The 17,252-nt window shown below is 38.0% G+C and overlaps 1 protein-coding gene across 4 annotated transcripts in view; it reads right to left on the bottom strand.

The window, feature by feature from the left end:
* The window catches only part of pard3ab (par-3 family cell polarity regulator alpha, b), a 427,849-nt gene that overhangs the window by 187,528 nt on the left and 223,069 nt on the right, over nucleotides 1-17,252 (bottom strand). For all 4 annotated transcript variants that reach the window (XM_061979076.2, XM_061979077.2, XM_061979075.2 and 1 more), the window contains one exon: nucleotides 16,080-16,121. In XM_061979076.2, the coding sequence (XP_061835060.1) occupies nucleotides 16,080-16,121 (42 nt within the window). The remainder of the gene's footprint in view (nucleotides 1-16,079; nucleotides 16,122-17,252) is intronic.

Here is a 17,252-nt window from a genome sequence, read left to right as displayed (position 1 = left end):
AGAGACATTGGAGGATGTAAGGAAGGAGGAAGGGAAGGCAAGGGTGAACACAAGTCAAGGAAGGGAGAAGAGGGATTTAGAAAAAAGTGTGAGGAAAGGAATCAAGGGAGGTAGCCAGGATGACAATGAAGGGACTAGGGAGGAGGAAACTAGATGGAGAGAGGGAACAATGTGCCAGGGAGGAAGAAAACAAGCAAGGATGATAAATAGAATTAGGATGAATTAAAGGAGTTCATGGGAAACTGAACTTTTTTGAGAATTTTGTCTATTATTAACAATCATTATGTAAGACAAGAGCACATGTTTCCTTGTGTTTATGCATTCTAACAGGCACATTCAAAATAACTTTCAATAATATTTGCGTATTTTGGTCATTTTAAGCGTATTATTTTAACAGATGCATCGCAACGTTCGCTTTTCCCTTCAACAACAACACTAATACTCATGCAGACTTCATGAGAGCCAACAATGATTACTTTGGGACAAATAATGATCCGGAACCTTACATTTTTAGCCTGAATATAAGGAGGATGGTCGACAAGTTTTAAAGGTGTGTGCTAAACGGATCCAGCTGTAGTTAAACACTAAGCTTCAAGTGCTAAACAAAAATACAAACTCTGAACATTATAAAACTACCACTTACTGTATAATGTCTGCTCTCACTGGGATGCCGACTGATAGGATGTTTATATCTTGGCGTCTAGATGAATTAAAAGTGTCGCAAACGAGCATCTTTTCGTGTCTTTCTCGCCATCTCTGGGTCTAAATTGGTTGTCAAAGTGTACCAACTTGTCGGATTACAGTATGTAATGATAACAATCATTCTACTGTCTACTAAGTGAGACCTTATTTATGATCTCTAACTTTCACCAGCTCAGAGGCGATGCAGGAGCTCACCAGCTCAATATTTTTCTCATTGTCCCAATGGGTTGAGTTTTTCCTTGCCCTGATGTGGGATCTGAGCCGAGGATGTCGTTGTGGCTTGTGCAGCCCTTTGAGACACTCGTCATTTAGGGCTATATATGTAAACATTGATTGATTGATTGATTGAATATGTCAATACGGCATTACAAGCCTGTTAGCTCTACGTGATCACGGCGCCACTAAAAATAGTTTGTCTCCATTAGCACTTATAATAACAATATTGCTAATAATTGGTTAATATTCAATTCATGACATGTAAATGGAGTATTGTTGGCGTTTTTCGGATGTATTTCAGAGGGCGGAATAGTGTACTCCCATTAGTTGCATTGTTAGCCACCTCATATGTGCTGTATTTTAAGAATTAGAATGCATAAAAAAAGATGTTCTTGTTTTTCCTATAGGAATTGTGAATGATTGGCAAAATAAAAAAATAAAAAAAGTGCTATTCCACTTTAAGGAGAGGTGTAATTGATATTGTTTTATCTCCTTCTATTCATTCCTTGCTCAATGTCTGTACCCAACTCTCTTTCTTGCCCCTCGCCGGCTTCATCACACTGCAAAAACTGAAATCTAAGTAAGATTAAATATCTCAAATAAGGGTGATATTTGCTTATTTTCTGTCTGATAAGATAATTCTTCTCACTAAGCAGATTTTATGTTAGTGTTTTACTTGTTTTAAGGGTTTTGGTCCTAAATGATCTGTTGCTGAGATTTCATGACCTATATTGAATAAAACATGCTTGAAACTAGAATATCAACTGATGCAAAGCATCAACACTCACAAGTATAAAACTGCTTTTTTAAAGTAATAATTTCTTACTTCAAGCATGAAAAAAAAAAAAAAATCACTAAGCAGATTTTATGTTAGTGTTTTACTTGTTTTAAGGATTTTGGTCCTAAATTATCTCAGTAAGATATTACAGCTTGTTGCTGAGATTTGATGACCTATATTGAGTAAAACATGCTTGAAAGTAGGGCTGGGCGATATTTATTTTTTTTAATATCGCGATATTTTAAGGCCATATCGCGATACACAATATATATCTCGATATTTTGCCTTAGCCTTGAATGAACACTTGATGCATATAATCACAGCAGTATGATGATTCTATGTGTCTACATTAAAATATTCTTCTTCATACTGCATTAATATATGCTACTTTCATGCAGAGAAGGAAATCACAACTAAAAAAAAATCACTATTTTTTTCATACGGTGTTGATCTGGAAATGTTTGCCTCGGCATTTTGATGGTGTGGGACCGAACAGAGATGTTGACATGCGGAGTAAGCACTGTTCATTCTCTAGCAGGTGACTTTTCAAATGATGCTACATATTAGCAGTAATGCTACTTTTTATGGCAACGCTTTCGCCCCGCACTTGACAAATTACGGTTGTCTGTTTGACATATTCCCACATGAAGCCAAACCACCGCCAGACGATGGACCCCCTGCTGTTTTTGGGGGAACTAATTATTCCTTCATTTGTTACCAGATTCGCACCTTCTTTCTCTCGTATTACCGCTAGCATCACAGCTAACGTTAGCCATGCTGCTACCTCTTTGCTGCGCGAGGGCATATACGTATGTGACGTATGTCGTGACAGTATGTGACGTGTGTAAGAAGGTGCGCTTGCTGTCTGTGAGGAGAGACAGGAAAGAGCGAGGAGAGCCTGTAGTGTAATGCCAGCAGCTAAAAGCAACTGCGTGAGGACGCATACTCGATTATCACGATATAGTCATTTTCTATATCGCACAGAGACAAACCCATGATATATCGCGCATATCGATATATCGCCCAGCCCTACTTGGAACTAGAATATCAACAGTTGCAAAGCTGTGTCATCAACACTCACAAGTATAAAACTGCTTTTTCAAAGCAGGCATGTGATTTGACCACAATGAAAAAGACTGAAAAAATTTCCGGGGGTCTGGGGGACGAAGGCCAGGTCCAGTGGGGACAAGGGGGGCGACACCCCCCGAAGCTCCTGGTTTTTCACCAATTAAACATGCTAAAATTAACAAAGACAGCACCATTTGAAGAAAATATTTTAGTGTTTAAAGACATGAAAACATCATTAATAGAACATACCTTGCTTCAAGTTGTTTCATATGTTTTTGGCGTTTCGCATGTACTTCCAAAGCCTTGAAACCTCGTGATCCATAGTCAATATTATCATGACACCACGTGCACAAAACCTTTCCAGGACGATCGATTTTCCGAATAAAATCACCAAACAAAGTCGTAACTTCCTTCTTCCCAACAGTATCAGTGATTTCCCTTTCCATCCAGTCCCATCGAAACTTATTTTTGACATGTTTATCAATTTCTTTTACTCGGAAAGCGTCCTTTCTCTCGAGAACCGACATCGTTTACATATGGAAAATGGCGGTAATAACCATTATGAATGAATGAAATAAGTTTATTTCGGTCATATAATCAACCATCAACCATTAACCATTTTGTGTGACCAGTTAAAGAGTACAGACTATACATATACAGTATAACAATCATACACATTTACACACAAAAGGAAAAGAAAAGAAAAAGCATGACCGAAAAAGGAATAGGCTGAAGCCAAAGCTTATATTTGCCTATCCTATATCTTCACTGAAAATAAGATTACCTGGAACATCAATGTAAAAAAAAATAAAAAATAAAAATCAATGGGATGAAAGTAATTGTTACTATATTTTATAATTTTCAATTATCTCACCTTTCAATGTTTTCTTAAACCTTAACAAAGAAGTGCATGTCTTCAACTCATCACTGAGCTTGTTCCACCATTTAACTCCTAAAACTGAAATACATTTGTATTTAATATTCATTCTTGCTTTACCTATTTCAAAAATCAATATCCCCCGTAAATTATGGTTTTCTCCTCTTAATTGAAATAACCTAAGAATACAAGCTGGAAGGCTGTTGTTCTTTACTCGAAACATCATTTCCATTGTTTTTAAAAACACAATATCTGAAAATGTTAACACATTAGAACTTAAAAATAATGGATTGGTATGTTCATAGTAGCACGCTTTGTGTATTATTCTAATGACCCTTTTTTGAAGTTTAATTATTGGGTCTATGTTTGTTCTATAAACATTTCCCCAAACTTCAACATAATATGTTAAATATGGAAAAATAAAAGAATAATATAACATATGCAGACATTTCTTATTCAGCATGTGTCTTACTTTATAAAGAATGGCAATGGATTTGGATATTTTTCCCTTTATATATTCAATATGCGGTTTCCAACATAATTTATGATCAATTATTATTCCCAAGAATTTAGTTTCATATACTCTATCAATTTCCACTCGATTTAATTTTAATTTTACTTCACGTTTTGTCCTTGCACCACTAAACACCATAAATTTAGTTTTCTTATCATTTAATGATAACTTATTGATATCAAACCATTTTTTTTTGCTCAATCAACTCAACCTCTATTATCCTCAAATGATGTTATGTTATGAATCAGATCACTGATTCATAACAGATGTCCTGATTGGTCACAAGGAACATATCGACCAATCAACTACGGCGTAATGTAAACTACGTCTCGAATCTTGATTTAGGGTCGGGAAAAAAAACGGAAAAACGGGAGATAATGTTTTTTTTCCCCCCCGAGATTAAAAAAGACGGAATTCCGACTTTAGACGGAAAAATCACATGCCTGCAAAGTAATAATTTCTTATTTCCATCCATCCATCCATCCATTTTCTACCGCTTATTCCCTTCGGGGTCTTATTTCAAGCATGAAAAAAAAATCATGACTTTGATCCATTTGTGTCTCATATTAAAACAGATGACAGCCAAATGGACTTTGCTGTTTTATTTTCAATGAAACAATAGAAAATACGTACTCATATAGTAGTACAGTTGTTGTTAGTGAGAATATACTTATTTTAAGGTATTTTTGGGTTCATTGAGGTTAGCTAATTTTACTTGTTTTGGAAAGTTGACAAATTTTCTTGTTCTTTGGCAGATCATTTTGCCCGGTTCAAATAAAATACCCCTAATTTTTGTATTTTTTATTCTTGTTTTTGAACACTGACTTTTTGCAGTGCAAACATGGTACTTCGTAGCTGCAACCTCAGCGTACTTCGTAGCTGCAACCTCACAGTCCTCTCTTTCCTTTCTTTTTGACACCAGACCCCAAGGCGCCATGGCGACACCATGTGTCAACTGGTTGACAGCAACGTGGAGGTGCACTTAGCGCAAGGTGGGAGGGAGTCTGTCGAATGGCGGCTCGATATGTCACGAGGAAGAGCGTGCATGCACGCACATGGACGTATAACTTCTCACTCATCAGTTGTCAAAAAAAAAGTGCCTCTGAGGATTTGAACCACACCCCCCTTCGTTATATGTCCTAACACCAGATGTAGTATAGCTCATGTTAATGCTGTGTCATGCCAACACATGCTAGCAGTGTGATGCAGATGGCCGTGTGTGTGTGTGCGCGTGTGACAGATCGCATCCTGACACCGTGCCTTTGCTGTTATTATGCGTGACTAATAGCATAAACAATGCGGCTGAATGTTTCGCGTTATGGTGCCATTATGGAGCTATCATGGCAGACGGATGAGTTTGATCATTTCTTTGTTGTCAAGGGTAGGTGCTGCTGGAAACACCATTACCATCCTGTAAGTGATCATACCTGCACTTTAATCATTTCACATTTTGCCATAAAAGGGATACTGGGAATGTTCTTTTGAAAATGACAAGCGAGTTTCGTGTTTAGGGGATACTTGGTTGGTGTTTCCTTTTAACTTAAAATAACTATTTAAGAGCAGTGGTGTTCAAAGTGTGGACGGGGAACTTTTTTTTTTTGGCTCTTGACAAATTGTAAGAATGCAATTACACTGCAAAAAGTCAGTGTTTAAAAACAAGAAAAAAAAATCAAAAATTAGAGGTATTTTATTTGAACTAAGCAAAATTATCTGCCAATAGAACAAGAAAATTTGGCTTGTCAAGACGTTCCAAAACAAGTAGAATTAGCTAACCTCAATGAACTCAAAAATACCTTAAAATAAGTATATTCTCACTAATAACAAGTGCACTTTTCTTGGTATAAAAAAAAGAGACCTTTTTGCTCAATATGTTAAAAAATATTCTTAAATTAAGCAAATGATAGTGCCATTATTTTGACATAATGATATGCGCTCGGCATCATGATTTTTTTTTTCATGCTTGAAGTAAGAAATGATTACTTTAAAAAAGTAGTTTTATACTTGTGAGTGTTGATGACAGCTTTGCATCAGTTGATATTCTAGTTTCAAGCATGTTTTATTCAATATAGGTCATCAAATCTCAGCAACAAGCTGTAATATCTTACTGAGATCATTTAGGACAAAAACACTAACATAAAATCTGCTTAGTGAGAAGAATGATCTTATCAGACAGAAAATAAGCAAATATCACCCTTATTTGAGATATTTCATCTTACTTATATTTCAGTTTTTGCAGTGTACTTCATAATGATTAAGATACAGTAGTATATCGGTTTTCTTTTACACCACTCTTTTTTATTTAGAGGGGTGCGTGATACACCAAACTAGTGTATCATTTTGCAGAATAGAGTACAGGCCTTGTGTTTTTCAACCACTGTGCTGCGGCACACTAGTGTGCCGTGAGATACAGTCTGGTGTGCTGTGGGAGATTATCTAATTTCACCTATTTGGGTTAAAAATATTTTTTGCTAACCAGTAATTACAGTCTGAAAATGATGTTGTTGTTAAATGTGTTGGTGCTGTCTAGAGCTCGGCAGAGTAACCGTGTAATACTCTTCCATATCAGTAGGTGGCAGCCGGTAGATAATTGCTTTGTAGATGTCGGAAACAGCGGGAGGCAGCGTGCAGGTAAAAAGGTATCTAATGCTTAAACCAAAAATAAAGAAAAGGTGAGTGCCCCTAAGAAAAGGCATTGAAGTTTAGGGAAGGCTATGCAAAACGAAGCTAAAACTGAACTGGCTGCAAAGTAAACAAAAACAGAATGCTGGATGACAGCAAAGACTTACTATGGAGCAAAGACGGCGTCCAAAAAATACATCCGAACATGACGTGACAATCAACAATGTCCCCACAAAGAAGGATAAAAACAACTAAAATCTTCTTGTTTGCTACACATCGGGACACATCGCTCAAAGGAAAACATGAAACTGCTACAGGAAAATACCAAAAAAAGAGAAAAAGCCATTAAAATAGGAGCGCAAGACAAGAACTAAAACACGACACACAGAAAAACAGCAATAATCTCCAAATAAGTCAGGGGGTGATGTGACAGGTCGTGACAGTACACCTACTTTGAGACAAGAGCTATAGTGATGCATGCTTGGTTATGGTTTAAAATCATATCCAACAATTGCGACAACGACTTTTTACTGTCAACTGAGTTTCGTTTTTTTAATGGTGTCTGTGGATTTTTTCAACGCAAAAAATGTGCCTTGGCTCAAAAAAGGTTGAAAAACACTGGGTTAAAGTGTACGTACGCCCTGAGATCGGTAGGTTGTGAGTTCAAACCCCGGCCGAATCATACCAAAGACTATAAAAATGGGACCCATTACCTCCCTGCTTGGCACTCAGCATCAAGGGTTGGAATTGGGGGTTGAATCACCAAAAATGAATTCTGGGCGCGGCCACCGCTGCTGCTCACTGCTCCCCTCACCTCCCAGGGGGTGATCAAGGGTGATGGGTCAAATGCAGAGAATAATTTTGCCACACCTAGTGTGTGTGTGTGTGTGACAATCATGGGTACTTTAACTTTAACATAGGAAGGATCCCACATGTTGGTGACTGTTTCAGTACTTCTTTTTTTTTTTTTTTTTTTTTGAGTACGACTGTAAAATAATCCACCATGGGGTCAAAGAAAATTGTGAGTGGCAGCACTTAGATAAAAAAAAGGTGAGAAACACTATGGAATTCAAGAAAAAACTTGTAGCAAAGTAGAAAGATGACGTCCGCGTGGCTCTCCCACTTCGCTTCTCCGTCTCTGCTCATCAAATGTCATTCATCATTTATGTGTATTTCAAGTACATCTAGAATTATTCTCTATAAAATGTTCTATGTGTATTTATTTTTGGAAACATTGGATTTACATTATTTCCTATGGGAAAAATTGCTTCGATTTTGATACAATTAAGTTTTTGTCTGACCTTTTGGAACGGATTACTTAGAAAAAGGCAAGTACCACTGGATATTATTACACTTACACTAACATGCTTTGTCAGCTACACTAGTGGTCCCAAACCCCAGGCCCGCAGATCGGAAGAAATTTGTTTGAAATGACATTTATTCAGTGGCGAGCCATGCATTTCCCCACCTTGTCTTGCTTACTCCGACTTCAACAAATACCTCTTGAAATACAATCATTTGTGTCGCCACATGACCACGGCTTGAAAAACACTATACAGAAACACACGTGCGCACTGCTGGGCATTGAACCACCTCGATGTGTCACTTGTGTACAAAACGGGCAATTTTTTTGGCGCATTTCAAAATCAATAAACCCGCATCGGACGTGGTACTGTCAAAACTAAAATTATTGTAAAAAACATATTGAATGTGAAAAAGTATATTTGAACTCACAATTTGTAAAGCCATTGGTACCACTCGTAGTTAGTTGATTTGAGTGGAAGTGGCAGGCAAACCATTTCACCGCCAGGACAGCTTAACTCTTTTCCGGGGTCGGCCGACCTCGTCTCACAAGATCTAGTTTCGCTTAAAATATCCTCCTTGAAATTGCCCTTGCTAATATACACTATATTGCCAAAAGTATTTGGCCACCTGCCTTTACTCACATATGAACTTGAAGTGCCATCCCATGGAATTGTCCAAAATGTTTTGGTACCCTGGAGCATTCAAAGTTCCTTTCACTGGAACTAAGGGGCCAAGCCCAACTCCTGAAAAACAACCCCACACCATAATTCCTCCGCCACCAAATTTTACACTCGGCACAATGCAGTCCGAAATGTAGCGTTCTCCTGGCAACCTCCAAACCCAGACTCGTCCATCAGATTGCCCGATGGAAAAGCGTGATTCATCACTCCAGAGAAGGTGTCTCCACTGCTCTAGAGTCCAGTGGTGACGTGTTTTACACTACTGCATCCCACGCTTTGCATTGGACTCGGTGATGTATGGCTTAGATTATGCTGCTCAGCCATGGAAACCCATTCCATGAAGCGCTCTGCGTACTGTACGTGGGCTAACTGGAAGGTCACATGAAGTTTGAAGCTCTGTAGCAACTGACTGTGCAGAAAGTCTTTGCACTATGCGCTTCAGCATCCGCTGACCCCTCCTGTCAGTTTACATGGCCTACCACTTAGTGGCTGAGTTGCTGTTGTTCCCAAACTATTCACTTTTCTTATAATAAAGTTGACTTTGGAATATTTAGGACCGAGGAAATTTCACGACTGGATTTGTTGCACAGGTGGCATCCTATGACAGTTCCACGGTGGCAATCACTGAGAGCGGCCCATTCTTTCACAAATGTTTGTAGAAACAGTCTCCATGCCTAAGTGCTTGATTTTATACACCGGGCCAAGGGATTAGGACACCTGATTCTGATCATTTGGATGGGTGGCCAAATACTTTTGGCAATACAGCATACTTGCCAACCTTGAGACCTCCGATTTTGGGAGGTGGGGTGTGGGGGAGTGGTCGGGGGTGGGGCGGGGCGTGGTTGGGGGCGTGGTTAAGAGGGGAGGAGTATATTGACAGCTAGAATTCACCAAGTCAAGTATTTCATACATATACATACATATATACAGAGGTGGGTAGTAACGCGCTACATTTACTCCGTTACATCTACTTGAGTAACTTTTGGGATAAATTGTACTTCTAAGAGTAGTTTTAATGCAACATACTTTTACTTTTACTTAAGTATATTTATAGAGAAGGAACGCTACTTTTACTCCGCTACTTTTATCTACATTCAACTCGCTACAAATTTTTATCGATCTGTTAATGCACGCTTTGTTTGTTTTGGTCTGTCAGACAGACCTTCAAAGTGCCTGCCTTACTGGTGACGTTTCACTTCGTTCCACCAATCAGATGCAGTCACTGGTGACGTTGGACCAATCAAACAGAGCCAGGTGGTCACATGACCTGACTTAAACAAGTTGAAAAACTTATTGGGGTGTTACCATTTAGTGGTCAATTGTACGGAATATGTACTGTACTGTGCAATCTAATAATAAAAGTTCCAATCAATCAATCAAAAGTGTGAAGGAAAAAAGATACTTGTTTTATTTAAACCGTACCGTCAAAAGCCTCAAGACTGACCGCACATGAGGACGTTCCTGTCTTCACAATAAAAGTACCGCGCCATCGCGCCTGCGCTTTCAAAACAAGAGTCTCCGAAAGCCAGCGTAAACAAGCTAGCAAGCTACGGAGTTTGACACCAATATATTTCTTGTAAAGTGTATAAAAACGAATATGGAAGCTGGACAAATAGGATGCCAAAAACCCACCACTTTCATGTGGTATTAGACAGAAAGGAGGAACTTTTCTTCTCCTCCATTTGAAAACGTGGACGTTATCATCACGACTGTCTGATTACAATCAATGCAAGTCATCAGAATCAGGTAATACACCAACTTATATTCTAGTCTGCATTAAAGAAAGGAATCTATATGTTAAACATGCATGTATATTCATTAAAACACCTTTAACATGTAAACAAAATAAATACTTTTAAATTATATACTGTATATATCAATGTATATGTATGTATGTACATATATATATATATATATATATATATATATATATATATATATATATATATATATATATATATATATATATATATATATATATATATATGATATGATATGAGTGTGTATGTTACTCATCGGTTACTCAGTACTTGAGTAGTTTTTTCACAACATACTTTTTACTTTTACTCAAGTAAATATTTGGGTGACTACTCCTTACTTTTACTTGAGTAATAAATCTCTAAAGTAACAGTACTCTTACTTGAGTACAATTTCTGGCTACTCTACCCACCTCTGCATATATATATATATATATATATATATATCTATCCTGAAAATATGCAAACAAAACTGTGTTTAGATAATTGATACTTCAAACTTGCATAAATAAATAAATATTAAGGAATATAACATAACTTGGCTTCTGAGAGTTTCAAAATGTAATGAATAAAATGCTAAAGTTGTTGATAAACAAGCAATTATTTTAATCATTAAATATGGTCATTTTAAATGAATTATTATGATAATTTAAAATCAATTATTTCAAATATGTTTATTTTAATGTATAATTCTATGGCTGGATGTAATAAGGAGTCACAAAAAAATACAAATAAAAATACAATTAATTTTGATGTTTTTAGCAAAATATAGTAAAATTGTATTTAGTTTTTTTTTTTTTTTTTAAGTTAATAAATATATTTATTTTTGGTAAAATAAATATAATAATACAATTTATCTCTAGTCTGGATGATTTAGTTCTTGTCACCCTGTTGTCCTCCCGTCATGAAAAAAGGCTGTCCTCACTCAGGTCCGCATGGAGCTGGAGGGGGCGTGGCCTCCAGCTCCGGCTGAAAATCGGGAGATTTTCGGGAGAATATTTGTCCCGGGAGTTTTTCGGGAGAGGCGCTGAATTTCGGGAGTCTCCCGGAAAATTCGGGAGGGTTGGCAAGTATGCAATAGTGTATATCTGCCACCTAATCAACATTTTGCTATATTTGTTTGTTGGTTAAAAAAGTGAGTACCGCTGATTTCTCCGCTGGTCCCATTTTTATAGTCTTTGGTATGACTCGGCCGGGGTTTGAACTCACAACCTACCGATCTCAGGGCGTACGTACACTTCAACCCAGTGTTTTTCAACCTTTTTTGAGCCAAGGCACATTTTTTGCGTTGAAAAAATCCGCAGACACCATTAAAAAAACGAAACTCAGTTGACAGTAAAAAGTCGTTGTCACAATTGTTGAATATGATGACTTTCTGCTTTCGTAAATCACAACGTTTGAGTGGATACTTGGGAGTGACAAGTGAGTATCAATGTACGGCTACTGTCAACAACTTGTGATCTGATCGGCTATCGCAACTGTCTGCTAACTGAATGTCCTCCGTTCGTTTACAACGCACAACCGCCGCTAATGTTGATTCAGAAGGCCTCCGGCAGAATTCATACAGCGCTGGCAACAGGCTAGCTGAATTCTGATTGGATAAAAGATCTAACTTAAAAACAGCAGCACTGGAGCCTAATGTGACATGAAGAGAATATGATGAATACTGTTATATATTTATGGAATGTAAATTAAGAATAAAAGTAACTTTTATGAATTTATGATCATGATCACTGACGACACACCACTAAGTTTGTCTTCTGGGTATCTTATTTTGAAATAACTCCCACTTCCGCCCAAGCGTCACACTATGGCATCTCATTGAGCCTCCTCCATTATTGCGTGCGGTGTAAACTAGTAAAATGAGTTGAAGGGAAACAAGGACTGATTCTGCATTGAGGTGAGTTTATTTTGGTGTGATAATAATGTAGTGATTGGTGTGATACATGTAGACAAAGGCTGTGAATCTTTGGGTGTCCCACGATTCGATTCAATATCGATTCTTGGGGTCACGATTCGATTCAAAATCGATTTTCCCGATTCAAAACGATTCTCGATTGATTCAATACATAGGATTTCAGCAGGATCTACCCCAGTCTGCTGACATGCAAGCAGAGTAGTAGATTTTTGTAAAAAGCTTTTATAATTGTAAAGGACAATGTTTTATCAACTGATTGCAATAATATAAATGTGTTTTAACTATTAAATGAACCAAAAATATGACTTATTTTATCTTTGTGAAAATATTGGACACAGTGTGTTGTCAAGCTTATGAGATGCGATGCAAGTGTAAGCCACTGTGACACTATTGTTCTTTTTTATTTTTATAAATGTCTAATGATAATGTCAATGAGGGATTTTTATTCACTGCTATGTTGAAATTGTAACTAATATTGATACTGTTGTTGATCGTATTCATTTTTGTTTCACTACTTTTGGTTTGTTCTGTGTCTCCTCTCAATTGCTCTGTTTATTGCAGTTCTCAGTGTTGCTGGGTCGGGTTTGGTTTTGGAATTGGATTGCATTGTTATGGTATTGCTGTGTATTGTTTTGTTGGATTGATTAATTCAAAAAAATTAAAATAAATAAATAAATAAATAATAAGTTGATTGGCAACACTAAATTGGCCCTAGTGTGTGGATGTGAGTGTGAATGTTGTCTGTCTATCTGTGTTGGCCCTGCGATGAGGTGGCGACTTGTCCAGGGTGTACCCCGCCTTCCGCCCGATTGTAGCTGAGATAGGCTCCAGCGCCCCCCGCGACCCCAAAGGGAATAAGCGGTAGAAAATGGATGGATGGATGGATGGATAAATAAAAATAAATAAAAATAAATAAAAATAAATAAATAAAAAAATAGATTTTTTTTTTTTAAATGAGAATCGATTCTGAAATGCACAACATGAGAATCGCGATTCGAATTCGAATAGATTTTTTCCCACACCCCTAATGTAGACTGTAATAGTTTTTTACGATGGTCGATGGAGACAAACTTGCAGCAACGTCCAAAACACACAGATAAACCCCTAAAACACAATGCAACTTGAAATGTCAACGCCAACAAACCACCCCACCTGGCGGTGCCGCCGGAGGTCTGCAGGACCGCGAACCGGTCAATGAGCTCAAGAACATTGGGTACCACCGATCTATAAAAGCTAAGATGATAGCTTAACATATACCGTATTTTTCGGACTATAAGTCGCAGTTTTTTTCATAGTTTGGCCGGGGTGCGACTTATACTCAGGAGCGACTTATGTGTGAAATTATTAACACATTACCGTAAAATATCAAATAATATTATTTAGCTCATTCACGTAAGAGACTAGACGTATAAGATTTCATGGGATTTAGCGATTAGGAGTGACAGATTGTTTGGTAAACGTATAGCATGTTCTATATGTTATAGTTATTTGAATGACTCTTACCATAATATGTTACGTTAACATACCAGGCACGTTCTCAGTTGGTTATTTATGCCTCATATAACGTACACTTATTCAGCCTGTTGTTCACTATTCTTTATTTATTTTAAATTGCCTTTCAAATGTCTATTCTTGGTGTTGGGTTTTATCAAATAAAATTCCCCCAAAAATGCGACTTATACTCCAGTGCGACTTATATATGTTTTTTTTCCTTCTTTATTATGCATTTTTGGCAGGTACGACTTACACTCCAAAAAATACGGTATTTACCTACAGTGGATTCACATCTTTAATGTACATAATGAATCAGTTTTTACATAACGTTGTATGCCGCCCTCAGTGGAAAAGGTTTGCACTTCCCCTCACCCCGTCTAAGTGTAAACTTCGGAGACCCTTCCTGGAACAATGGCGGCGTTTGCTTTGCTGGAAGCCGGCGTTCATGAGGTCGCCACAGTAATCAGCTGCCGCAGGGAAAGATCCACAAGCGTAGACTGTTTATTTTCACCTCTGAGGTGTTTACGAGGGGTGATAATTACGCCGTATATGTCCCAGATGTCTTTCTCAAAGTTTGTGTTCGGCGACAGAAGACTTGCGCTGACTTTTTCCCCCCGCCAATGAAGACGGAGAAGAAACAAAAAGATGATTTATCATTCGCCTCATGCATCAGCAGCCAGACGGACGAGCTCATCCACAGCCTACAAATATCATTTTTTTCCCCCCTCCTCTGACTGATACTGCGACGGGAGCGATGGAGCGCATTATTCCAACACATAGGTGGGGAAAATAATCGCTTTTTAGATGCATCGCAATTCGGACATGGATGATTATACAAATCGATTAATAAACGTCCATAATCGACAATCAGTGTATTTATTTTAAATAAAGTAATGTAATTGCGAGCCACGTTACTGATAGATCCGAGCAGCTCCTTTATTATAGGGCACTTATGTTCCAGTTTTGCACACATTGCCATTAATTTAATAAATGTGATGGGAATTAATTGAACTGTTTCTAGTTACAAAAGCACTGTTTTAAAGGTTGCATGTGATAAACGTTTAAATGTAAACCTGCATTAACAGATGCATCAATAATCGATTTTTAATGAAATCGTAGCTCCTGAATCACAACCGAATCGTGAGGTGCCCAAAAATTCCCACCTCTACACTCCATACTAGAGATGCTTTAAAATGTAATATCGGAAATTATCGGTATCGGTTTCAAATTTTTCGGTATCGGTTTCAAAAAGTAAAAAAACGCAGCTGTGTACACGAACGTAGGGAGAAGTACAGAGCGCCAATAAACCTTAAAGGCACTGCCTTTGCCTGCCGGCTCAGTCACATAATATCTACGGCTTTTTACACACACAAGTGAATGCAAAGCATACTTGGTCAACAGCCATACAGGTCACACTGAGGGTGGCCGCATAAACAACTTTAACACTGTTACAAATATGCGCCACACTGTGAACCCACACCAAACAAGAATGACAAACACATTTCGGAAGAACATCCGCACCGTAGCACAACATAAACACAACAGAACAAATACCCAGAACCCCTTGCAGCACTAACTCTTCCGGGACCTACGATATACACCCCCCGCTACCCCCCCAAACCCCGCCCACCTCAACCTCCTCATGCTCTCTCAGGGAGAGCATGTCCCAAATGCCAAGCTGCTGTTTTGAGGCATGTTAAAAAAAATAATGCACTTTGTGACTTCAATAATAAATATGGCAGTGCCATGTTGGCATTTTTTTCCATAACTTGAGTTGATTTATTTTGGAAAACCTTGTTACATTGTTTAATGCATCCAGCGCGGCATCACAACAAAATTAGGCATAATAATGTGTTAATTCCACGACTGTATATATCGGTATCGGTTGATATCGGTATCGGTAATTAAGAGTTGGACAATATTGGAATATCGGATATGGGCAAAAAAGCCATTATCGGACATCTCTACTCCATACACATGAAGCCCGTCACGGATTAAAATTAGCGTCACTTTCCTTTGCGTGACTAAAGGCTCTCACTTTGTATTGTTTTTATCCACTTGCTGCTCCCACAGATGACTGTACTAACATCCAAAGGGGATTTAGGCCAAAATAAAGGAGCAAAAGGAGGGAGGTGGTGTGGTCAGTCTTACCAAATCTCCGGGGCTTTGCATCTGCGTCTGGGCCTCGTCCGCCTAGAAGCAAGAAAAAGCAGAAGTCTTTAAACGTAATATCAAAACAACAATGTGAGCATTTATCCTACATTGTCAACTTATTAGACTGATGTACAGTACTATAGTGACCCACTGGGCTCCAATATCACTTAAAAAGACCCTAAAATGAGCCTGCCTTTAACAGCTGTGTGAAAAAGGAAATGAGAAAACCGAACATTTTAACATGTTTCCTTTAAACAGACTAAAGGAAAAGCATCCCGAGAGGTTTTGTTCATATTTCAAGCTCAATCTCAGCAAAAAACATTGTAAACGTGTAGTAAAGTGTAAAAAAAAAAGACTGGCAGGAAAGTTCATGTAATAAGTAAAAGTGCTCCCCTCCTCTGTAAAAACACTTTGCCGCCTGATGATGAGATGGTGACAAGGCAGACTTCATGCTAGGCCTGGGCTGATTATACATTTTGCTGACTGATAAATTATTACAAATCATTGTAGATAAACTATATTATTTTCTTTAGGGATGTCTGCCGATAAATGCTTTAAAACATAATATCAGAAATTATCGGTATCGGTTTCAAAAAGCAAAATGTAAGACTTTTTAAAACACCGCTGTGTACACGGACGTAGGGAGAAGGACAGAGCGCCAATAAACCTTAAAGGCACTGCCTTTGCGTGCCGGCCCAGTCACATATTATCTACGGCTTTTGACACACACAAGTGAATGCAATGCATACTTGGTCAACAACCATACAGGTCACACTGAGGGTGGCCGTATAAACAACTTTAACACTGTTACAAATATGCGCCACACTGTGAACCCACACCAAACAAGAATGACAAACGCATTTTGGGAGAACATCCGCACCGTAACACAACATAAATACAACAGAACAAATACCCAGAACCCCTTGCAGCACTAACTCTTCCGAGACGCTACAATATACACCCCACCCCCCAACCCCACTTCAACCTCCTCATGCTCTCTCAGGGAGAGCATGTCCCAAATTCCAAGCTGCTGTTTTGAGGCATGTTAAAAAAAATAATGCACTTTGTGACTTCAATAATAAATATGGCAGTGCCATGTTGACATTTTTTTCCATAACTTGAGTTGATTTATTTTGGAAAATCTTGTTACATTGTTTAATGCATCCAGCG

This window comes from Nerophis lumbriciformis, linkage group LG19, assembly GCF_033978685.3.
Source record: "Nerophis lumbriciformis linkage group LG19, RoL_Nlum_v2.1, whole genome shotgun sequence".
NCBI lineage: Eukaryota > Metazoa > Chordata > Actinopteri > Syngnathiformes > Syngnathidae > Nerophis > Nerophis lumbriciformis.
Note: the sequence above shows the minus strand (reverse complement) of the source record. Positions and strands in the feature narration are given on the sequence as shown.